Source organism: Diadema antillarum, unplaced genomic scaffold (assembly GCF_040938485.1).
Source record: "Diadema antillarum isolate AM-2024a unplaced genomic scaffold, OU_Dant_1.0 scf00000231, whole genome shotgun sequence".
Lineage (NCBI taxonomy): Eukaryota > Metazoa > Echinodermata > Echinoidea > Diadematoida > Diadematidae > Diadema > Diadema antillarum.
In genome coordinates this window covers 64,809-89,955 of record NW_027271120.1, presented here as the reverse complement: position 1 = coordinate 89,955, position 25,147 = coordinate 64,809, and the positions used below count along the sequence as shown (strand labels likewise).

At 40.0% G+C, this 25,147-nt stretch overlaps 1 protein-coding gene across 2 annotated transcripts in view; it reads left to right on the top strand.

Moving 5' to 3' along the window:
* LOC139724803 (uncharacterized) overlaps positions 1 to 25,147 on the top strand; it is an 85,358-nt gene that overhangs the window by 40,342 nt on the left and 19,869 nt on the right. The window contains exon 1 of one of the 2 annotated variants that reach the window (XM_071635923.1): positions 3,769 to 4,067. The exons of the other annotated variant lie outside the window; for it this stretch is intronic. Coding sequence (XP_071492024.1) covers positions 4,011 to 4,067 — 57 coding nt within the window. The 5' untranslated portion in view covers positions 3,769 to 4,010. Of the gene's footprint in view, positions 1 to 3,768; positions 4,068 to 25,147 lie in introns of those variants that run through there. 2 annotated transcript variants of the gene reach the window in all.

Below are 25,147 nucleotides of genomic sequence, written 5' to 3'. Positions count from 1 at the left end.
ATGTCATAACTTCCTTATTTCTCATCTGATTTTAATCAATTTTGCACTGTTCTGCAGGGATTTTCTCTCTCTTTCTTTAGTAGGTAATTGATGAAGTTTTAGAGTGGATCTGATTTTTTTCCAATATATACACCTGCTTGAGTACACTTGGGGGTTGGGACTAGTCGTCAACGGATTAAGTCCAATTGACCAGTCATAGTTTGTTCAGAATATTGGCACTGTGTGGTTTAGATGGTGTAGAAGGTACAAAGATTTTTGTTTGTTTGTTTGTTCGTTTGTTTATTATCTCCGCTAAGGAAGGAGAAAGTTAATTGATCATCAGCGTTGGTTTGACTGCTTGCAAAATAACTCAAAAAGTTGTTTACGGATTAAAATGAAACTTGCATAAAAAGTCGAATTTGACAAAAGCAACATCTCATTCAATTTTGGTAGTGATCCGCGAATTTTCATGGATTTTTGAAGGATTTTTCATCTTTTGGCACATAAGGTTGATGAACTTTAGGTTCAAGCTGTGCATACTGGAGGCTTACATACGCACACTAAATCGCGTGCTCTGCTCGGGCAAGGCACCGTGCAATGACGTAAACAAAAGGCTTCTATTTTGGGAAATTGCATGCGTGTAAGGATGGAAATGAGTTTGCTGGCTTGGCGGAGGTCTGTGCTCTCCGAGTGCTTTAAATTGCTAGTTTGTTTTGTCTTTTCAAAGAAAGAAACATGAGTGTAGGAGTTTCCAACAGTAGAGAATGACAACAAAGACAATAGGACTGGATGTTGAAGAAAAGAAGGATGGTGATATTCTTGCCAGTTTTTCCCTCCCCTGCCTCCTTTCCCAACTTCTCCCATATTGTACCCTGTGATTGTATTCGAAATTATTGCTGACAGATAATCATATACCTGGGACTATTGTGGGCGAATTTGTTCGTAAGATGCATGTCAGATGGAAGAAAGAGAGAAAGGAGAGAGAGAGAGGGAGAGAAGAGGGGAGGAGAGCGAAGGGAAGCAAAGGGCAAGGTGACGTTTGGTTGTTCTGTTTTGTTTCTTTTTCTTTGTTTTTTTTTGCCGTTATCTTTTCAACATTGAAGCCCCCTGTAATGAGTCCCACATTGCCAGGTCACTGCAAGAGATTTGAGAAAGCCACGGGGGAGGGTGTGGGTCTGGGAGAGGCCAGGGCTGAGAAGAAGGATGAGAGCAGGTAATCGAGTAGTAAGGGTGAGGGTTGGTCTACTGAAATGATGAATGAAATACCCATGGACCATCCTGACCTCTTGGCCAGCCTTGTCTCAGGAGAGTTAAAAAAAAAGGGGGGGGAGGGGAGAGAAGTTTGATTCTGTTCTGTCAGAAGAACACTAGATCTTGAACAAATCCAGTCACTCTGTAGTAGGATTCATGCTGACGCGAATTAGCGAGATATGAATCTGGAGATTTGCATCACACGATTCAAATCTCTTGATTTTTTGCCAGTGTGGACATAAAAGTCTTACTACAGTGTAAATAGCACGATCAGCATCTCAATACATGTAGATAAGGGTTTGTTATCCAGAAAGTTGGTACATTTCTCTGACTCGCGTGGATGGGCATTTTCTTTGCCTATACAGAGTCCTTGGTGGATTGATAAATTAATGAATTGAACAGATGAATTGACAGTGGAAGACCCCCCCCCCCCAAAAAAAAATGATAATAATAATAATAATAATAATAATTAATAAATAAATAAATAAATGCAAAAGTATGGAGGCATTCACATTGATGGCAAAAAGGCTTGTGTTTAGTTCACATTTCTGACTTTCGTCCGAAGTTGCTATCAAAGCAACTACAACTACGTTGTACTCGTAAACTCGGAGAAAACCCACTTGTGCAATGTACGTGCCTTCAAAGTTGCACCAGAAGGAGCAGTGTCTGTTCATGACCTACCAAACCAATCTGCCAAACAAAATACATAAATGAACAAAGCAATAAAGTATGCCAACACACACCATGTCATGGACGAACATTATGATGATTATGCAAGGTGAACATCTTCCTTGATGTTTAGTCTATCCAGGAAGAGCCTGAGATGAAGCAAAAGTGTATAAAGTACAACCCTCAACCTACAGTGTACATGTATATCTACAAAGATAGACTTTGGTATGCATGACAATCGTATGTCTTTGTTGCTTTGAAGAGCTTTTGTAGCCTATAAGAGACACTAATACAGAGTAAAGACAAAGGAAAACCCATGATGACTCTGAATATGATAGATAACCAGTTCAAAAGGCATATTTTTGTTTGTTTGCCTGTCTGCTGTCATTGTTATGACTAATGCGCCACTTTCTATATCATTAGTAAGATGTGTTTAGAGGGAAAATATAGTGTTCAAAGATATCAGTAATATATTGCTGTTCTGTAGTTTGAAAAAAAGAAAAGTTGTATTTTCTGTCCTGATGACATTATACCACTTTAACAAATACACTTCTTACTATTGCAGCTTAAATTATCATTACTTACGTGGTTGCCTGCTGCTATGGACATCACTGCTGTTACCATTACAAATTTCACCACTGTTGACGATTGTTACTACTACTACTGCAACTATCACACTTCTACTTCCACTACTACAAGTACTTCTACTACTTACTTGCTATACTACTACTGGTACTGCAACCAATACTAGTGCCTGAATATTGCACTTCTTTTACTATTATTTCAACCACTCTTCCACAACTACTCTTATCAATTCAGTTACTGTTTGTATTTTTTTTTTCAAATCTATTCAATCTGCAGTAGAGTGAAAAATATCTAAAGGGCAACAGACATATATTCTGGTAAAAGTGTATATGCATAGTATATATCCTGTAAGTTACTGTCATTCCATTTTCTTCTTTTTTTTTGAACCCAAGAATTGTCAAATTGCCCATTGATTAGCATACAGACCCTTCCTCTAAAGGCAATGACAGACAGTGTGGTCCATTGTGGTGAAATGTTGAATGGACTTCATTTTGGAATAGTGACTGGACATCTCTAGATATTTCTGGTACCCACACAGCAGATTTCATCCCCACCATGTTTCACTCTCTAGAAGCTTATAACCCGCGCATCTCATCGCACGCCCCATTGTCAGCGAGTTACTCATAGGTGATCCGCAAACACGCTGACATCACTGCACAGCGACTAGCACCGAGAGCCAGGCAAGAAGGGTACTAGTAACCCGGCCAAATAACTGCTTGTTCCGTTTTTTTTTTTTTTTTTCCCCATGCTACTTTGTACCATCCCTCCGTGTTTGCCAAGCACAACGCCATCATCTGGTGCGGCTGTCTCTTCCCTCCTCTTTTCACTCTCCCTTTTCGCCGTCTCGTTCTCTCGGCCGACCAGTCTGCGGACTCCTCTTACGCTGCTACCCAACAGCATGTGACCTTGCACTACAGCGGAGTGAAGAAAGAGGGGGGGTGGGGAGCATTAAAAGTGGTTCACCTTGTTTCCCCATTAGTCAAATGGACTGCGCTGGGGCTGGCTTTGTTTTGTGTTTCTGCTCCGGCTATGTGGGTAGCTGACAGGCTCGCAGAGCTCGTCGGTTGAATGCGGAGTGGAATTGTATTACCTAGGCAGAGTCTCTCTCTCCCCCACTCTCTCCCCTCCTCTTCTCCCTTCCTGCCTCTTTGCTTGTCTCTCCCTCTCTCGCCCTCTCTCTCCCCTTCTCTCCCTCTCTCTCTCTGCCCCATCTCTGCCCGTCTCTCTCTCTCGCCGTCCCTCCGTGTCGGCTGCAACCGCGGCTTGTGTCGTATCAGATGTGGGCATAGTTGCTTGTTGTCCTGTACAATGGACAGGAGACTACTTTGCAGTGGATTGCCGTTAGTTGTGAGACGCAAAAGTGACAGCCAGTGGTAGCTAGCGCCAGTGCCAGTCTGTTTGTCAAGGAGCAGCAAGTAAAAGTAGCGCCGATTAATTGTGTTTCTGACATCTGTGGTGGTTACTTTCAATTTACCCATTGGGGCTGAAGTGCAGTGTACGGTGATTATATATATTTTCAGCGTCGGATGTCCCTACACCTTGCGTCTTTATACTGGTCGACGTCCATCCCAGTTGTGCCAAGTGTAAGTTGTCTGTTTTTCCTTTCATTTTTTTTTTTATTTGACAGATACCCGTTCTACTGGCATTTGTCCATTACATACATGTTGTTATCTTTTTTCTTTCTTTCAATATGTCATGAAATGTGTTTGCTGGAAATAGGATTTGTAGAAATATCTGGTTCACTCAGTGTCTTCTGTTGCATTTTGTTAGCAACGATGCTGTCTTTCTGGCAGATACCATATATTCATTCTCCTTCCATACTGTGTATTGTGTGATTATATGTAGGTACATGTATATGCAGATAGATATATAAAGACACAAACATCTGTAGAGATATAGAAAGTTAGATAGTAATTTTAAGAGATAAATTCAAATATTTATAAGTAGTTGATCATATAGGGAGATAGTACATTATGTTGCATATGTTTACCGTATGTATAATGCATGGGAAACATGGGTTTGGAAATAATTACTGAAGGCAGGGAAATACGCTCTCAAAATATTTTGAATATGTGAAGATCGAGAGTATTGATAAAGGGATTCAAAATTCAGGTGGCATAGTCAATTTCTGTTAAGCAGAACAGCCCAAGAAATTAATCAGTGTGGGGAGCGCGTTTGTCTCCTTCAGGCATCTCATCTGCTTTCACAAGTACATTTTTTTTTCTTCTTTGCCTCTATTCTTTTTTTTTTCATTTTTCCTTTCATGATGCATGTAGGTTGGCAGTGCATGTCTGCATTACCCAGTGGGTAATTCTAGACAGGAAAGTTTTAAGTGTTTCTGCCTGCCAAAAATAGTAAGACTTTTCACGTCATACGCATGCCTGCTGTGCATTTTTTTTTTTTACCCACGGTGTCACAGCAAGGTTCTGTCTTACATGGGTCTAATGAGCTGGTGCGACATAAATGTGAATGCACTTCACGTATGTGTGCTTACGGATACAATTCCTCACAGTGCAATATATATTGTGAGACTGTAAGCATGGGACAATCACTGCAAGAGAACGGCAGGCATTATTTTTGTAGTCTACGATTATGTGTATCATTTACCCATTTAACAGTAGAGTATCTGTCACTCGAGTCATTTTGTGAGCAATTTGATGACTTCAGTCATCTGCTTCTGCTGTATGTACTTGATTATGTAGTCTATGATTTTATGCATGATTTGATAGTAGAGTATCTGTCAATCGAGTCATTTTGTGAGCAATTTAACGTATAAGACAAGACTGCAATACGCAGCAATGTCTATATTGCAAGTGACTATAAAGAATGCCATTGCAAATGCACCTGTCGAAGAGGTCGTTGGAATGCCTACAAATAACGTAATCGTGTCTCCCATTACCCTCTCTCTGTACACACACAGGGAGCCGATGTGACACTCACACGAGTACGTCACATTATACTTGTGGGAAAGAAAGACACCATACATGCAGCATCAACAAAACAGCGGCAGGGATCTTCACTCAAAATAGTCAATGGGGCCAGTGGCTAGTACAGAATCCATATGATCATGCACACCCCATCGCAACAATACACAGATTAAAGGCATAATTTTACCATTTGCATATGAAACAAAAACCCAGCATTCGTGCTCCAAAATAGTTCTGAAATGTGAGTTAGAGATAGAAACAACCAATGTAAAAGTTTGAATCAGTAGGGCCTATAATCAATGTTAAGCAGTATGATAAAATATACAAAATGTGAACAATGGTTATAATAAAAATGTTTCTGGCCTAAACTGTCTACATTTATGGTTTATTGAGAAAAACAGTGATATCTCATTATATTCTAGGCTTTATATCCAAAATTTTATGTGGTAGGATGTTTTGTGATACAACTAACTTACACATGTACACATGCATCATATGTGATATCTTGAACATTTTTTTTAAATCACTGCTCCCAAAGGTAGACAAGACCTTGAAGTTGCAGATGTTGAGGCACATGAAATTGCAAAACAGATATGATTTGGCTGAAAAAAAATCAAGAAATTGTTTGTGTTGAATTTTGTCCAAATTGTGTCGAAAATCAAGACATTGAAATCGTGTTGAATTTATATCTAAAAATTCAGAGTTTCAGAATGTTTTGGAATATGTAACCTTCAAGATTTAGGCCTAACCTCTTGTTTGTGTATGAAGCAGTGCAGTAGATTGGCCTGGATTGTAATAAAATGCCCAACTACTGCATGCATTAGGGCTGATTCTGTGCATTAATCTGGTAGATTGGCTCCTTTGCTGTTTCTGTGATTGACGTTTTTGAAATAAGGTGTGATAAGTTATACACCATCAGGAAGCTTAAACATATAGATTCTGGAGAATTCAGAAATACCGCAATCAGAAAAATGTATGTTCTGCAATGTTATGTCAGGCCATGTACAACTTGTCTGTGTTTAAAAAGACTTATAGTGCAGACCTGCAGATATGGTTGACCTCACCAATGTTGAAAATTGTCAACCTCCACAAAGATGATCTGTGACCAGTAATTTTGAGAGCTTGATTATTAATGTCACTTCACATCACTATTCTGACTCCAATGTTGTCCATTATCCAGGTTCCAGGCTTTCTTACAGTACATTATTTACATCATTTCATTTAGGTTTGAAAAAAAACAAACAAACACCAAAATCCTCCAAACTTGTTACTAAGATGGTAAGAAATCGGCTTTGGAAAACAAAAAGGTTATAGTTCTAGAAAAATCTTTCTGGAATGCAGTGAAGTATTGAATTCTAGAGATCAGACATACAAACACAATGCATTATCATTAGAAACACAACAGTCAGAAATTCTCAGAGTTTTACACAGCTAGGAAGGTAGTTTGACATTGAAGAAACCAGATTTCTGAACTGCATCAAAGTTCCTTGTTTTTCTAGCGAGATCATCGGATTTGGCAGTTTTATCCCCATGTAGATGGCTTTGACTTTATCAAGGCAATATGGACGCAAGTCACATACTCTTCTTACTGTCAAAGCATTGACCAATTTTAAAAACAACTATACTTAGCCACTGCTTCAGGGGGATAGATGTAAACATTTGTACCCATGTTGTTCCTAGAAGGAAAAATAAACAAATAAACAAACAATGAAACAAACAAAAAAATATGACGATATGTATATATACATGTGGAGCTTATTCCTGGGCCGACACAAATCCTGTAAATCGACATGAATGCCACGACCATCGCTCAGCATTACTTAGTCCTCAAATGACTAACATCTCTCATGAGAGGGGGTGTTCCCTGCACAACATTTGCCAACGAATGCAAACAAACAACTGTAAGAAGACGTCTCCGTTCTTCTCCGTCTATATGTATATAAATACATACATATGCAGACTTGAAGTGACGCGAGATTGCTGACTTCGGTTGGCGGCATCTTTGCCTACAGTCACCGATAATCTTGCCATGCATAATCTTGACCATATATCAATCCTGACACCCAAGTGGGAGACTGGATGTTTCACTAGGAAACCAACCAAACAAACAAACAAATAAGCCAAAAAAAAAGAAAAGAAAAAAAAAAAGATTGCAAATGGAGAAACAGACAAACAGAGATTGAAATAAATAATCGTGTGAGAGAGGGAACGAGAGAGAAGGATAAAGGAGAGAAAATGATGTGGATCAGAACGGTGATATGATTCGGAATACAAACTTGCAAATACTGGCTCGGGACCTGTTCACACACACACACACACACAAAGGTGCCCACACACACGCACACACACACACACACACACACACACACACACCCATACATGCGCAAAAACCCGGTCATCCGACACATGACGTTTTCCCATCATGTTACTATGCACAACTTTGGTGGGGGGGGGGGGGGGGAAGGGACCTACCATCCCCTCACCACCACCCCCCCCCCCCCACAGGTTTCACTTCTTCGCGTCATGATGCGAATGTTCTGCCTCCCACTTAGTGGTTTCGCGCTGCGGTTCTTTGAGGCTCCGTAAGAGAGGGAAAGAGAACGAGAAAGGAAGAGAAATACAGTACCGAAAGCGTGTATTACGATTAGTCAAGCTTCGCTTCATGCTTTGTGACCATTGCCTGTACTGCCCCACATTAAATTGATTACATTTTGCAGTTGCGATTGCACATAGTGGGAGAGGCACAGGGACTGAGTGAGAAAAGGGGAAAGACAAAAGGAAAAGGCATGCAAAAAAACAGAAGAAAAAGAAATAGCGGCCGAGAAAGAGAATAATACGTATAGAGGCTTTAATTTGAGATGATTAATTTGCAGAGCTCTTGTGATACAAAGCGGGTGAGAAGTGTCTATCCCAAAGTGAAAAAGGAGAAACGTTTACAGAAGATACATCTAGGAAGAATTTGCCAATTTGTCGCCGCTGTTTCGGGATTAGATTCCTTTGTAGCTCCCATATCGGACGTTTCATGCAATCTGTTTAATCGCCACCAATCATGTGCGATGCTCTATCACTCGAAAATTACGATGAAAGTTTATCTGTCGATTCCTGGAAGCAACACGCAACAAGACTCCCTCACAACTGGATGCTCACTGATGTCGTTGCGGGGAGAAAAAAAGACAAACATGTCCAGTAGTGCTTGCACTTTTTTCTTTACTTTCCTGTTTGCTCGATACTGCCAAAGCAAAGGAGAGATATCTTCAGTCATTACTTGCTTACTTGCAGTGCTGCAATCAAGCACACATGCACACAGGAAGATGTGAGAAAGAGGTTGTATCAATAGTTGCACTCAGGAGAAAACAGAAACGGAAGAAAAAAATGAATTTGATGGATACCTACGGTGTACTTTGACCCTTTACTATTTTGCTGAGTTTTTTCTTTCTTCACAGTATAAAATATGGAGTTAAGTCATTCTTGCAGACATTAAGAGATCATTCAAGTTGTTGTTGCAATTCTTCAACCACAGCTTTCTTTTTTGATAGCAGGATAAAGGATTTGATTCCTATGCACGCTCACATTGAGTGATTCTTTGAAAAGAAAAGAAAAATTCTTTGGACAAATAAGCCAGTTTTTTAATAAAAAATGTATTCACATAGACCGATTTACCAAAATATGTTTTCCACCTATAAATGATTGCAAATGCATTTCAATTGGGAGAAGCTAGTCAGAATGATTTTGATAATCAGGAATAGCCTATATATTCTTGCAAGGTATATAATGCATTAAATGTGAGTATTGTAAAACCAGAAATTTTCTTGTGCATTTTACTTTTGCTAGGAGTCAAGATTCGTGAAAGTAAAATGTACACATTTTTTTTTTTGTCTTCATTGTTCACAAGGCATTGAATGCCAACTGGTACAATGCTGCACACCATTCAAGCATGAAGTTGACTTGTACCGCTGCTGTAATATTGTAGACCGAGCACATGATCAAATATAATTCAGCTACACTTTTAGATTTAATGCACCTGTGTTCAATAAACATCAAAGTAAATACTCTCACATACTGTCATGATGCTTCATTCAATGAAAGCCCCAAATACTGAGTACTAGATATTTATATCGTATTTAGATCTTGAGGTAGATGTAGTTTCTCATGGTCTGCAAATGCGCGACAGTTTCATGCTTCGAAAAAGGCTGTCGGCTCCAGTTCGCAAAAGTTTCATGCCGCTGATGATTTTGGATTGTGCAGTGAGGACCTGTAAAATATTGTCCGTAAAGATAAGTAGAGAATGCATCACTACCTCACAAGTCTAAAGGGTAAAGACTGCACAAGAAATAACTCCTGGCAATCAACTCACTGACAAACATATCTCCTTTTGATTATTTGTTATTTTCCATTGTGTTTTTCCTTCCTTTGATTTCTTTTGTTTTCATCGGTCCATAATTTGGGCAAGCCGTCCGTATGTTGTTGCTTTTCAAAACATTCGGCATTCTGGCGAGCTCTTCGCACTACTCTCAAGCAAAACTAAATGAAGCAAAACTAGGGTATGTAAACCATTATTTCCCAAATATTTATATATATATATATATATCCATTTATCTATTTTCTTATTCATTTATTCATTTATTTCCCTATCTGTTCATTTACATTCTTCTGCTCCCTTCCTAGATTGGATCTGTGCAGAGGCCATGCTCCCTATTAATCACACGTGGCTGAAAAAAAAAAAAATGCTGAGCTCTATTTAGATGTGAGCGTCTGACACCGTTATCGTTGGTGTGAGAAGTGACATTTATGGCTGTATCTGCTTTCCATTAGGGGAAACAGTTAATCAGCTGCTAACCAGAATGAGTACCTCTAGTGCTTGTTGGCCCATATTTTCCAATCCATAAAGTGTCGGGAGACAGTTTGTATTTTGGTGGTTTTCCCACCGTCGGAGACTAGATTCCCCCCCCCCCCCCCTTCTTAAGGTACAGAGGAAAAAAAGAAGATTTTTTTTTTTTGACGAAGATAGAAGAAGACATTTTTGACAAAGATAGAAGAAACACTTTTCTCCTTCCAAGCAAATGAGCATGAGCTCGATATTCACACCTTGCAGTGTTCTGTGTTGATGTTGGTATTCGTTTACCAATGAGATTATGTGCAAATTAGGCGACATTGGAAATGAGGACCTAACTTCTCCCGAGGCAATTCTCCTTGTAAGTTGACTCATAAGTGAGTCAGGCGAGAACTCACCAGTGGAATTTCGTATTTCTCTTTCTTCCTTTCTTTCTTTCTTTCTTTCTTTCTTTCTCTTTCTTTCTCTCTTTCTTTTGATTGGTGGAATATACTGTTTTTCAAGGCAATTGTATGTCTGTATGTATGTTTATGTGTGTGTGATGGGGATATCATGTTCATTGTAAGTATGGTACTTAATGAGATTAGGGTACAAAAGTATGATATTATGCCATATAGTATCATAATATTTGATATCATTCTTTCTTTCATTTCCTACCTTTCTTTAAATTAGGCTAGTATTCATGAAAAAAAAAAAATGTGTTATACAGCCGATGATTAGGTATGGTGTTACATATCAATGCCATTTACCCCACATTGCTTTATCGAATTGCAAGGCAGAAAAAATTCCTGCAGAGTAGATTTGTTTGTGTCGTGTTTCGAGGTTGAGTCAAATCAAGGGGAGAGTTGCTGTATGGAGGGATTTCACACCATGTCACATGATATTTCCATTTGAGTTGATTAGTGCGTGATATTTGCAGGGATTGATGATGTCGTTATAAATGCAATTTGCTTGTTTACTTGTTTTTGTATTCGTAGTTTGTTTGTCTGTATATAAAGTATGTGTGTGAGTGTGTGTATTCTTCATCTCCTGAGTAGATACAGTTCATGCAATTCTTCAGCGATTATCAACCTTTATAATCTTTCACGGCTTCACCCTGCCTTCTGTTAGACACGAAGACACAAATTTAGGTATAAATGTAATTGTATAGCTACATGGTACCATCTGCCTATCCTTTCCGAGAGGAAATTGCTAAAATAGCGTTTGTGTGTTTTTATCTCCTTATGCCGTGTATAATATTGTTCCTCCATTTACACCTGGCGGTTGTGTGGGATACAAGTTCATGTGGGTTTAGATGTGTATGGGTAAGGTATGTGTGTGTGTGTGTGTGTGTGTGTGTGTTGTGTATGTACATTCGATATCTCCCTAGTTGACTTTGGTGTGCTGTGACATTTGCGCATGCTTGGGTAGCATATTTAGCCGAGCGTATGATTGTTCTCGGGTTAACAGCGTTCAGCGTCAAGTTCGTATTTGCTCTGTAATGGATGATGTCAACAACTGTGTCTGTCACAGTCTCTAACCGCCTCAGAAGGCAAACGCTAAAGGTGCAACCAGGGATCTTGGAAATCTGAAATGTGATCAACCAGCAATTTCTTTATGTAAATCTTCTGGGTTTAAGGAATAAATGTATGTTTAAAAGGTTTTTGTGTTGCTAATAATACATTATTCTGTTTTAATGAGTATTGTTCAGTTTACAGTTTCATGCATAGGTCTATCATGCATGCTGTCAAATTTTTGAATAGTTATTACATTTTACAGTCCGTAGTAGTTAAACTTTGGCAGAACCTTGTTCCGTGCATGAATGACAGCGTAATATCTTGTTGAATGACGTTGAAGGGAAACAGTTGGAGCTTGCCTGCGTGATAATTTCACGATCCCTTCTCACGTCAAACTGGCAAACCCGTGATTGGGACTAGCTGCTGCGATGGGCCTTTAATAACCAGTCCCATCTGGAAAGGAACTTGAAATGGCCGTGAGGGAAGTTGGCATGCATGCAGAGAGAACTCGGAGCTAGTTAGGACTAGAGCCTGTCGGTAACGTACTTGTACTTCCTCCCTAGCACCGGTGTTGGCTGCTATACACCGTTAACAAAGAGAGGTCACCACAAAATGTGGGTCAAGCAACAGGCTTAACTTGAGGAAAATGGAAAAAAAAGTGATATATAGTTTGCTGGCTGGACTTCTTCCTTTTGCGACCTGAATGGAATGGTATGATGCAAGCAAATTGTAATCCCCCCCCCCAAAGAAAAAACAATCATTCCCTAATTATGTATTTTGTTCCAGTAGATGCTTTTCCTTGTTTGTATGTGTTGAGTTAACTGATTCAGTATCTTGACTATAGATGTGTTTGCCTAAGAGCACACAATAATGTGATTTTGGTGGGTAGCATGCCTCTTCACAAATGTGTGTTTTTTTTTGTGTGTGTGTGTGTATGTGTGTGTGTGTGTGTCTGTGTATAAAGTATATATTTATCTTTTTATACATATAGGCCTACAACAGAATGAAAATAATTGCACCCGCCTTCCATGTATTCTAGTAACTTCAGCCATGCAGTGTGTAATTTCTCTTTAATAAGTAGCGCATCCAGAATGTGTCGGTAGTGGGATCCGATGAACTGTTTGCCATATGTGCCGCAGTTTTTCATCCACAATGGGCTGTATTATTTTTTTCCCCCACTTTTCCACGTGATGTGTTGTAAAATGGCATCGGCTGTGTCTAAAACTTAAAGCTGCAACATATATATATTTTAGTTGTGGCAGTGAATTTACAGTTTGTGAGAAAAATGGCTGTATTTTGCGGTGAATTGGTCGGCTACGGGGCTTATCTCTGTACAGTCTCATTCTGGTAGGTCAGTAAATCAACAGCAATTTATCAAAATTATGCTTGTTAAAGACTGTGTGTGATAAAACTGTCACCAAGAAAATGGGTCATATGCAGTGGAACTGACAATTATAAATGGAAATAAGACAAAATCTGAAATGTGACTTTAAAAGAATACAAATCTTGCACTTTGGTAGTGGAGTAGCACAAGTATATTTAAATATGTTTTAATTGACATTTCCATTTGGAAATTAAATGCAAGAAAAAGAGACTTTCCTATTCTGTTTGTCGCATTTTGTTTTTCTCTTCAAAAACCCCAAAGTGTGCTTGGGCTACGAAACAAGTCAAACTTCTAAAGAACAACTCTTGATCGCAGTGATTGGATTTCAGAAGAGGAAATAATTGTATAGGTTGCTTTGCCACAATGACTAATCCATTCAGGGAAAGGATGGGGATGTTGGATATACATACATGTATGGCATTGATTCTCATTGTGCACTGGCATATTTGTGTCATGCCACATGTATGGAACTAACAAGAGGATATGAGGACGATTGAAAGTGTGACTCGCTTGGTTTGGCACTCGCGGCCCCATGCACTGCGTGCCTAAATTTACCATCGAGATATTATCACTGGAATGGCTGGGGCATCATAGTTTGTCAGTGAGTCTTATATATTTCATCCACCTTGTGCAAGGCCCTGCTGCTCAGGGATCATCCTTCTGGCCGTGCGCATATTCTCCCACAATACCGGCGGCACATCGTCACAAGGCCGCGGCGAACAACGACTGCTTGTTCATAATAAAGATGTGCCATGGCTTAACAATGATGTGTCCTCAGCGCAGCCGCGGTATGTCCTCATGGCAGCACCCTGATGGTCTTTTGCTATATCAATTATTTCCGTTTCCTCTTCAAGCATGCTGCAAAGTGTACCCCCCATCAGAGGTCACTGGAAGGGCAAGTCCAGTCATAATGCTCACTGTCGTAATGGCTAGCATGATATTATCACATGGAATATCTGATTACCCTTTTCACCGTAGTATCACTCCAGTGCTTCCGGTCTACATGTGCATGTTCATCAAAAGGCATCTAGGTTTGTCGCCATTTCTTGAAACACAGTGCTGATGAATCGTGGAACTACTTGTCTTGATCATTACAGGGATGGTTCATATGCCAAATGTTTTAAAGGCAACATTAAGAAAACGCCGTATCTGCAATGATACACGCATATTGAGGTAGTTAGGCATGGGAAGCATCGCGTGACTCTTCGTGTTTACCTTTACCGATGGCTTCTATGTAGTAATGATTGACATTGATTTATCACAGGTCGATTGATGAGGCAAACTGAACGAAAATATGAACAGACTCATCTCAAAATTGTTCTCGAACAAATACAGCGTCTGTGCATCACCCCCTTCAAATCTTTCAATGTACATTCCTAGTCTTTCTTTCTTGCTAATCCTCTCTCCCCCATCCTGTCTCTCAACCCATGAACAGAAATGACACCTCACCACCACAAATGATTCTTAGACACCGGTTTTACCCATTTTATTAGGGGTGGCCAATCAAAATAAAAGTGCACTGAACAAATAATCCGGATAGGTTACGTGCACTTGTGTCGCTATAGCACGACACTAAGTCCAACATTCAGCAAGATTACTTTGTGTGATAAGTTGCGCACAGCTGTGAATCTATTGACGAGCTGGAAGATATGAGACGAAGGGAGATGTGTGTGGGAGGGGGGGGGGGGAAGAGGATAGGAAGCGTAACGAGAGGAAGAAGTTCAGGGGCGTCATCTTTCTTTTTGTCTCAGAAAAGTACCTCCTTTCCCTTCCTAAGGTCTTTCTCTTTCCTACCCCTCTCCCTTTTTTCCACCCTCTTCCCCTGTGCTATATTCTGCTTGCTCAACTCCCTCTCTCTTTACGTTTGATGAAAATCAAGACACGCTGGTGTTTGGGATGCAAAGGGCATGATAGGAGCTATGAATTGTCAGAGGCTAGAATCAACAAGACGCATGCATTAGATATATCCTTGTGTAATCAAGGGCCAGATGAAGAAAGAAAGAAGAAGTAGAAGAGAGAGAGAGCGAAAAAAAAAAGAAGGGCCTCCGGCAATAACCTTGCGACAGAGCACCGCCCTTGATTTGTACAGACTTTGGAGCTTGACAGATTGGGCTGCGAATATAATAGCTCTTGAAATGAAGAGACTAGGGTGAGGGAAGACCGGGAAAATTGAAGCGCTGTCGGCAGGAAGGTGTAGTGTTGGGGTTGAGGGGAGAGGGGGGGGGGGGGGTGGGGGAATAAAGTTAAAGGGTGCTAAGGAGACGCAGAGGCAGAGAAAACAGTTACAGGACTACTTTCGATGAAAGATATTCCATTACCAGTTGTTGATCTAGTGCTTAGAGCCAGCGATCTGGTATGCGATGGTTCTCGATCTCGTGCGTGAGAGATGGGCCCAGTGTTCGGCGCGGCAGGGCCGAGGTGCGACAGATATGCCGTTGTCAGCTCCCACCATCAAATCTGCTGTTTTCCTCCCCGGGAGCTGGCGGGGAGTTCTGGGAATTTCTGCCAGGACAAGAGGATTCATGTTGTAAGAGAGAGAGAGAGGGAGAGAAATGGAGAGGGGGAAGCTGCGGAATACCATGCCAGCCTTGAACTCGAGGAAAAAATATGAGCGAGAGGGTCCAATATTTGGCTTTAATTAACTCGCTGTTTGTGTCGAAGCGTGCGAGAAGAACCCCTCCCGGACCGTCTGATGGTAGAATCAATATTTAGCAGCTTGCTGCAAAAATGAACCAGAATGTTAGTTACCCACGACCTTGAACCCACCACCAAATCTCACCATATTTGGACTTGTACTTTGTGGCAGCAATTTATTTTTTCCATCTCCTTTTTTTTGCCAGTCTCTCATTCACACTTTGCACATCCCCCTATTTTCCTTTCTGTCCCACTCTCCCCCCCCCCCCCTCTGTATTTCTTTCTCTCCTTCCCCTCTCTCTCCCTCTCTCTCCCCTTCTTTTCCCTCTCTTGACATTTTCCCTTTACAATTATACTCTCTCTCTAACTCCCAGCTTTTATGTGATGCACATTCATTTCCTAGTTTGCCACGGTAGATGCTTTCTGGTATACACCAGGAAAGAGAGATGTGGTATACACAGTGCCACACAAGGTTTGACGAGGGCCAAATAATCCTTAGCCTGCCTGTAGAAACTTTCAATATTGAGTTAACTTCTTTTCTCTGCTCTGAATGGTAGAATTCGACCACAGCTTAGCCTCCTTTCTCCCTTCCCTGCTTTGATCACCTCCTCTACCATCAATGTTTTCCTTTGTGTGTGTGTGTGTGTGTATGTGTGTATGTGTGTATTTTTATTGTTCTTCCCCTCTTGATAAATTCATCCTTCCTCTTCTAACTCCTCTGTCTATTCTACCTTCTCCTCCCACTTTTCCACCATCTTCTTCCGAGTTCCTTCTAAAGATTATGTCTCCATCCAAATGGAGCCATCAGAGACTTTATTTCTCCTCCTTGTTTTGTCTTGTCATGTTGCATTTTCATTAAGTTTTTTGTTTCTTAAAGGAGACCTCTGGGTGATTTTTAGATGTTTGAAGTTGAACATCTATAAATATACTGGATATGGAGTTTCAGAATTCGTAGCGATTGCGCTGATGAGTACAACTGTTATTTTCAAAATTCATAACAAATCACTATGAACAGACATAGCAGCTTCATGTGAGCAGACAGCATTGGATGATCAAGAAAGTAGAGCAAAAGAAGAAAGCATGCATAGATTCCACTCAGGTGAACTTGTTAAGCGAGTGGTATTGTAATGGCATTACATCACTACATTACTTGACTACTGATACCGCTGTCAGTAACTCATGCATTTTTGGCCCACTCCTGGTCTGAGCTAAATTAGCCCGCGCCAAGCATTAAAAATTGCGTTCAGTAACTATAGCAGAGCTGCGCTACTTTTACGATGACCCATTCATAAACTCAGTCAAGTATTTAAGGGATAACTGCCATGGTAACTGAAACTTCATGGACAGAGCGGAAGTGCATTTTCGCGCAATATTTGATGTGCGTGTTGCGCGCTTATGAATGGAACAGCGTAAGCTGTGACTTTGACCGTGAAAGGAATTTTGGCCCGCGCCTGGTGCTGCTATTTTTCATAAACTCTTCGATCAGCGCCAGGCCCGCGCCTGGTCCGTGCCTGGTGTTAGCTGCAGCAGCGCCAAAATAGTCCACACCTGGCGCGGGCCACTTCAGCCCCCACCCATTCATAAACTCAAAATTTTCGACTTGGTCCGCTCCTGGTCCGCTCCTGGTGCGAGCCAAGAGGGTTACTGAAAGGGGTATGAGCCTCCTGCATGTATGTCACCATTCTTTTTCAGTGTATTATGTTTTAGGTTTTTCAGGATATTTGTTTATCTGCTCAAGGACCTTAATGAATTCCACAGTTCTATCCATGGCACCATCGATTTATGTACTACATGATATGAAGTAGTAGAAATTATCTCGAATGCCTGTTTAAAGTTGAATTCTCCCTTCCTTTCTGTCACTCTTTTCCTTTTGTGACTGCAACATATCTGTGCCTCTCTAATGAAGCTGATGATAATGATGTATTGGGACGCTGTGCGTTGCAGTGGGGTTCACCATATACATAGCTACTAACACTTTGCAGGAATGCGAGGTGCAAAAACGCTGTCGTATCTGTAAAGTCGCGCCCGCGGGGCAGGTTGGCTGAGAATAGATACTATCTGGGACAACTTGAATTGAAACTGCTATTTTGTTTGCGTCGCTTGCTTGCTATACTCCAGGAAGTGTTTGTCATGCGGCTATTAATACAGATATTTTTCCCCCCTCAATCATATGTGTGATAAGTTAGCCCCGAGGGGTGTTAAAAAGACTCGCAGCGAGAATGTGTTGACCTTTAACAAGGTAAGAGAAGGCACAGGGATTAAGTAGCTCTGAGCCATAAAGACCTGCAAAACTGGCTCCTTGGCCCAAATTCAAAAAAGTAGGGTTTACCCCAAAACTTAATTCTCTATTATACACATTAGAGAAGCAAATGCATTTTAAAGGACAAGTTCACCTTCATAAACATAAGGATTGAGAGAATGTAGCAATATTAGTAGAACACATCAGTGAAAGTTTGAGGAAAATCGGACAATCCGTTCAAAAGTTATGATTTTTTGAAGTTTTTGTGCAGTAACCGCTGGATGAGGAGACTACTGCAGTGTACGATGTCACATGCGTACAACAATATAACGAAAATATAAAGAGAATTTCATAAAATTCCATCTTGCTTGTAGCAATGAAAAATGTAGCAATGAAAAGGTTGCAGTATACACATTACTACATGTGGTACTACAATGGGCTACATCAGTACATGTGTATGAGTCTCCCGTATCCGGCCAAATCCCTTATCCGGATGAGCCCCGGTCCGGACTTGTCCGGATACGAGAGGTTCAACTGTAGTTTGTATTAGTGAAACAGCTGCTTTAACTCACTTGAGATAGTGTATACACTCTTAAAACAGTCCTGCCAATTACACTGCTGTAGATATTTGAGATGGATAGTGTGCATACACACACACACACACAAAGACACACAGACATATTTATATATATATCAAACCTACCTTAGCAGCCACCTGTCTATAGCAGCCACCTGCTGTATGCGGCCACTGTAAAATCCCTTGAAAGAAAAGCCATGCTTAAAACGCTGCGCAAGGCGGGCATGTGTCTTCGAAACGCAGCCAACAGCTACCACTTTCGTATCCAGCAGTAGTTTTTCAACTATATAAACAGTGGCCACGGATATACTGAGCCACAGTTGAACTGAGCTGATACACTGTACCTGTGTGTTTATCTGATATAGCTAACCGTGCCGGTTGTGCCGGTCATACAGTGATCACCACCACTAAACATTCACCAGCCATTCAGATGCAGTAATGCACTCCTGAAAATTTTGCTTGCTGCATTCATGCTAGTGTGCAATAATGCGATCAATAATGACATCGTGCAACATATGAAAAATGTGCGTACCTATTCGCATACCAAATAAAATAAATGGTTTGTCTGTGGTATACATGAAATGTCGGAGAACCTGTCTGTAGTGATCATCTGTGTACAACAGCCACTCTTTTTGTCTTCCTTAGGTGGCCACTACAGACAGGTTCGACTTTATGAAAATGTCTACATAAACAATCACAGTCTATACCTTATTTGAATGTTATTTCTTTATGTGAAGGAAATGATAGGAAAAAATTAGAAAAAAACAATGCAGTATTGTAGTACATTGCATTTTGTTTTGTTTTTGTGTAATAGGGTGCCTAGCCTTTAACTTAATGCTGTGGTTAATACAACATTGAAATGTATTTTCTTTTTTTCTATTTCTATGCCTCTGCCACTAAGTGTCGCTGGAGGCATATTGTTGTTGCAGTTGCTCAGTGCATAATCTGTGGCTGCTGCTGAACTCATTGATGTAATATTTCACACATTTGACCAGGTACTATTTTAGGTCATACGTCTAGTTTTCAGCATCTGGAAATTTTAACCGACTGAAGGATTTGTTTGGGTGTGGGTTTTCTGCGAAAGTCATTTGGTAGTGTGAAGTCATCAGTTATTTGAAATGGAGAGCCTGCCAAATAGAGTGAAGGCGTGCTAAAAAGGAAGGGGTGTTTTTCTCATGCAGGTGCATTCATTTTTCAGTTAGGAAATGATTGAGTAATGATGACTATTAAGGGGAAGATTATAATAGATATAATGAATTATCATAAATCATAGAAATGTGACTTTTGTAATATCTTTAGCGAATATTAAAGAAGAAATTCACCCTACTAATAAATTTCTTGTATCATTCTGTAGGGAATGTTTTTAAGACATTCCGTACAGAATGATACAAAAGTGACAAAAATCAGATTAGAAACAAGAAAGGTATGACATTTTCAAATTTCAAATTTTTTTTCAGAAAACATTTTTTGACCAATCCTTATGAATAATTAAATGAGGAAGTTGATGATGACATACCCTCACAATTTTTCATTTATGTTATATATGAAATTTGGAAAAATGCTTATTTTAGCTAATGCAAATAAAAGCATGTTCCCATAACAAGATATATCAGAGTTAATATCTGTTCTTTTTTTTATTCTGGATGGTTTTGAGACAAGTTTTATATTTGTACAGCTGAGATATGAGATTTTTGTCATTTCTGTGTATGAAAAGAATAAGAAATTGTGAGAGCATGACATTGTCAACTTGCTGATTTGAATATTCATAAGGACTGATCAAGAAATGTTTTCTGAAAAAATATAATTTCAAAATGTCTTATTTTCTTTATTTCTTGTCCGATTTTTGTCATTTTTATATCGTTCTGTGGGGAATATTTTTCTCTTTCTTTTTTGAAATTTATTAATTTTTTGGGCTGGATTTCCTCTTTAAGCAGAAATTAGAACATGACTTCTTCAAGACCAGATGTATCTTTGTATGGGATCATATCACAAATAATTTTCTTTTTCTCTGAAATTATAAGTGCATTTTAAAGGACACACATGATTAGACCACTGCCTGGGTGCTGTAAAACCAGAAATTTTCGTGAGGAGCTAAGATGAAAGTAAAATGCATGCAAATTTTTTTGACTACACAGCACATCGAATACCAGTGGCAATTCGCGAACGTGTTATGCCGCGAAACAGGCCATCGGCTCCAATTCGTGAAAGTTTCATACCAGGGTTGTTTTTAGTTTTACATTATGGTGCAGTGATTTTAAGGAGAAATCGGACAGCTGTATTTTCTGTAGGTGTAACAGCACGCAAACTAACATAACTCATAATAGAATTGTTTCTCCTACTCTGTCAACCCCTATCCCTCCCCCCCCCCCCCTCCACCCTCTTCTCTTCCCAGATCCTCCATGTAGATGGTTATCGCGTAATGGCCTGCCAAAATACTTTTCTTCGCCTCAAACTGACTCAATTGAACCAAATTATTAAAATGCCTCCGATAGCATTCACACCAAGCTCATAACTGTCACTGCGATATAGATGGCTGACATTACATTGTGTCCTATTTTGTATAGGGAGGGAGTGGGATATGGAAGCAAGAGGGGGGGGGGGTAGATGAACCAGAAAAGAAGAAAAATCATTTGCAATAGGTCATTCAGTGGTCAAATGAATACTGGAGCAGATGTCCTATGTGTGCAGGCAGTCGGGAACATGGTCGATGCATTCCATTGTGGTCAGTCACTGTGGTTTGCGTGACCCATATCTTCGAAGCAAATGCAACAGGCAGTATGTCTCAGTGCAATATCAACGACAAACCAGCGGTATATATTAAACAAAAACCAAATGTATATGAATGGGGCTGATTTGATAAAAGATTGTTACTGTAGCGTGTGATGTTGTACTGGATACAGCCTCGATAGTAATATAAATTCAATAATGAATATTGTCCATCGTGTATTCATATCATGAATGTGGTTTTGCTGATTCGACTCTGCCCATGTATGTACATTTCTGTACTTAGTTGCAGGCCCCATTTAGTGCCTAGCGAACTTTGTCGGTCATTTATATCGTGAGAGCAAAGTAAAAATTATTCCCATAGTAGCTCTATTTCACAGATGACAAATCCAAAAAAGTTAGACCGCACCTTGGACAATTATAGTTTGTCATGCGTAGTTTTCCACATGTTTGACTTCCAATGCTGATTTAATCTTTAAACTATTCAGGTGTAGCCTTGTTATTTTTTTTTTTTTTTTTGGTCTGATTGTGTGTGTATGTTGTGTGTGTGTGTCTATACGTGTGTCTATACGTGTATGTGTAGTGATTGTAGTTTATTTTATCAACACCATAGAGCCTATGACTGTCTAATTGATGAGTTTCTTTTGCTTTTTTGCACAGCATGTCTGTTTTTGTTAAAAACAGCTTTTTTTTTTTTGGTTGAAAACAGCAAGCTATCCTATGAGCGACTGGTAAATGAAAGAATGTAGTGTGCTTTTAAGTATGTAGAATGATCTGAGGGTTTGTACAGTTATACAATTTGTATGTATATCATCCCAACTCTATGCTTTGCCTCATATACACCATATTAACAAAGTGTAGTTGTATGTACCTCAACCTCTGTCTTTCTATAATATCTCTCCCCCTCCTTCTCTCTCTCTGTGCCTATTTTGTTTGGCCGTCCCTTGTCTCTTTGCCCTCCAAGCTCATACACTCTTTATTCCACGAGACTTGTGTCCACTTTCCCCCTCTTTAAAACCACTCTCTCCCCTCCACTCTCGCTCCTCCTGCCTTTGCCTTAGCCTTTGTCATCTCAGTGTCCTGAAGTGACCTGCAGTGGTAAGGAGAATGTTTTCATTTCTCCCCTGTCCAGCTTGCCTTTGACCGTGCCCATGAGCTCAAGTTACAAAAAAAGAAGAAGAAGAAAAAAGAGATGCATACTTTGCTCAAACGCAGGATGACGGGATATTGGTGGTGGTGGTAGTGGGGGGGGGGGGGGAGATGGGAGCACTGGGGGATGAGGGATGGGGGATTGTGGGATGAAATTGGTATAGGGAGGCGGTAAAAGAAGGTGGGGGTAAGTTGAGCTTGTGGTTTCAAAGCAGTAGTGAAGTCTGTTTTGCACTCTGTGGTTTGATTGTCGGACACTCTTGAATTTTGCCTATAGTCTTTGTTTCTTTGTTCATTTTTCTTTCTCTTTTTTTTTTTTTAATTTGAGCCAGAGCATTTTGAAATAAGCAATGATGAAACACATTCCATGCAGTGCATATGTTACACGTAAAACTTTGATTTAAAAACCATCACAAATACATTGTAGATGCTGAGATAAGAAAATGAAAGCTTCAGTATAAAGAACCAATGAGCTTAGGTACAAGGAACAATGGGAGAGGGGAAATGTAATAGAGAAAAATGTACTGGCGTACAAAAAAGAAAAGAAACATAATATATTCACATCTAAACTAGACCTGTGAAGCACAACTTCTATTTTGATACTTGGTTGCACATGCCAGAGAACATTAATGGCGTACTAAAAGCATTGACAGGGAGATTGCCTGCAGAAGAGACAATAATAAGTGCCTTTGCCTTTAGTGGGTCCACAAATTGCAGACTTGCCATTGACAGTTGCTCCCGTCATGTAACAACAAACAGGTATTAACATACATTATTACTCGAGCAGTGAGCATTACTGATGATGTTGTAATGCTACCATCAGAAAGAAGGACAGATAGAAGAAGAGATGGAGATAGACACTGTCAGACAGACAGACAGACAGACAGAGACAGATGGAAATGTTCAGAAGGGAGGTGGTTGTATGTTTTCTTTAATGTTTTGCTTTGTAAGTAGGGAGGATACATAGGTAGCCTAAAATTATATCCATGTGGGAACTCAATTCATAATTACAATGTGACACTTGTTGGGTAAATTTATTGTCCTCTGAAAGATATCATAATCATTCAGAGAACACACCAATATGTAAAGAATTCACCATTTCATACCTTTGCTGAGCAGTGATGTGTGTGCTGTTTGTTTGGTGGTGTCTTATCATTGCTGTGGATTTAACCTTTATTGACAAACCGAGACTGTTTGTAAAAGATTCATCTGCACTTAAATCTTTATGAGGTAATATGGTTGAATGATAATACTTCACTTCAAAAGGTAGGGTTGCCATCATATCTCCCAAATTGGTCCTCATGGAATGGAGATGGAGGAGGAATAGAGGGGACGGGAAGGGATGGGGGGGGGGGGGGGGGAAGCGAAAACAAGAAGTAGGACTCGGCTGAATTTCACGCTTGCGTGGCTACCAATACGCCATTCAGTCTTTTCACCCCGTCTCCATGCTCTGTTAATCCCCACGATCATCAACACTTATTGCTTACACAAACCTCCCTTTCTGTAGGCCACGTCGCCCGTTGTCAGTGATGAATAGTGGCCTGTTGTATCAACAAAGTGGTTCCATGATACAATTTAATGGAACATTTCCCCTTGCATGGCATGCCGAGGTAAACGTCTGAATGGCTGGGCCCCGCATCTATTTATAATGCCGAGTGTGTTTTGTGATGAGCTTGAATGGAATCTGTAGTGGTGGAGCAAAACGTCATCGTCGTCGGAAGAAAGGGATGCTTGCTTGTGTCTGAAAGGGAGGAGGGCAAAGAAAGAGCAAAACACAAACAGACAATCATTATTCTCATCGTTATTCTCTTCAGCATGACAGACGTGAAGCCTAAACTGTATATCAACCTTGACACCAGCCAGGAAAAGTACTTGACGTGAAACCATATTTTCGCAAATATTTAGCTGTCGCTGTCGTGGCGTTTTCTTAGAAAGGAGGATCCATACAATGAGGCCTACTCTTCAAGTGTCTTCATTTATCCAACATTTTACAACACTATCGCTACTCATTCTTTTTCCCCCTGCTTTTCTTACACATGTAAAAAGCACCTCGTATTTCCATAGTTTTTATTCACAAGTGCCCTAGGAGAAAAGGTTAAAAAAAAGAGAGAAATGAATAAGAAGATGACTATTACCCCATGAAAATTTTGCATAACTTAAGTTTAAGTTTGCAAGGCTTATTGCATCTTTTGCTATAAGGTAATTTGTGGATTATTTATAGTTGCATACATCATATCAATATACATATGAACTCCAATAACACCAAGCAATGTGAAGCTAGGATGGTGGGAGGAATGTACACATACAATGTAGGCGGATAAAGTGTCATCAGTTTTACTGTTGGATCAGTTCTCCAACCCAAGTGTTGAGTGAAATGTGTGATTTTACAACCCTCTCATATTTATTCTATATCCATCTGTTGATTCTATCTGCTTGTTTGTGTGTTTGTTCATTCGTTTCTGAATTTCTGTAGCCAGTGGGATCATCAGTGTCATAGAATTTGTTGGAATACAAATGCTGATATTTTGCTGATATCTCATTCTGACCCAAGTTTTGGCAGTTTTGGCTTCACTGTCTTTCTGTAAAAAAAAAAACAAATATTAAAAACACAATCGAGCGTACACCAACCGGTGTTGCTGCCCTTGTGCAGAAGGGTCTTCATACATGTACTTTCAAATGAGGCTTGGATATCGTGTATGATG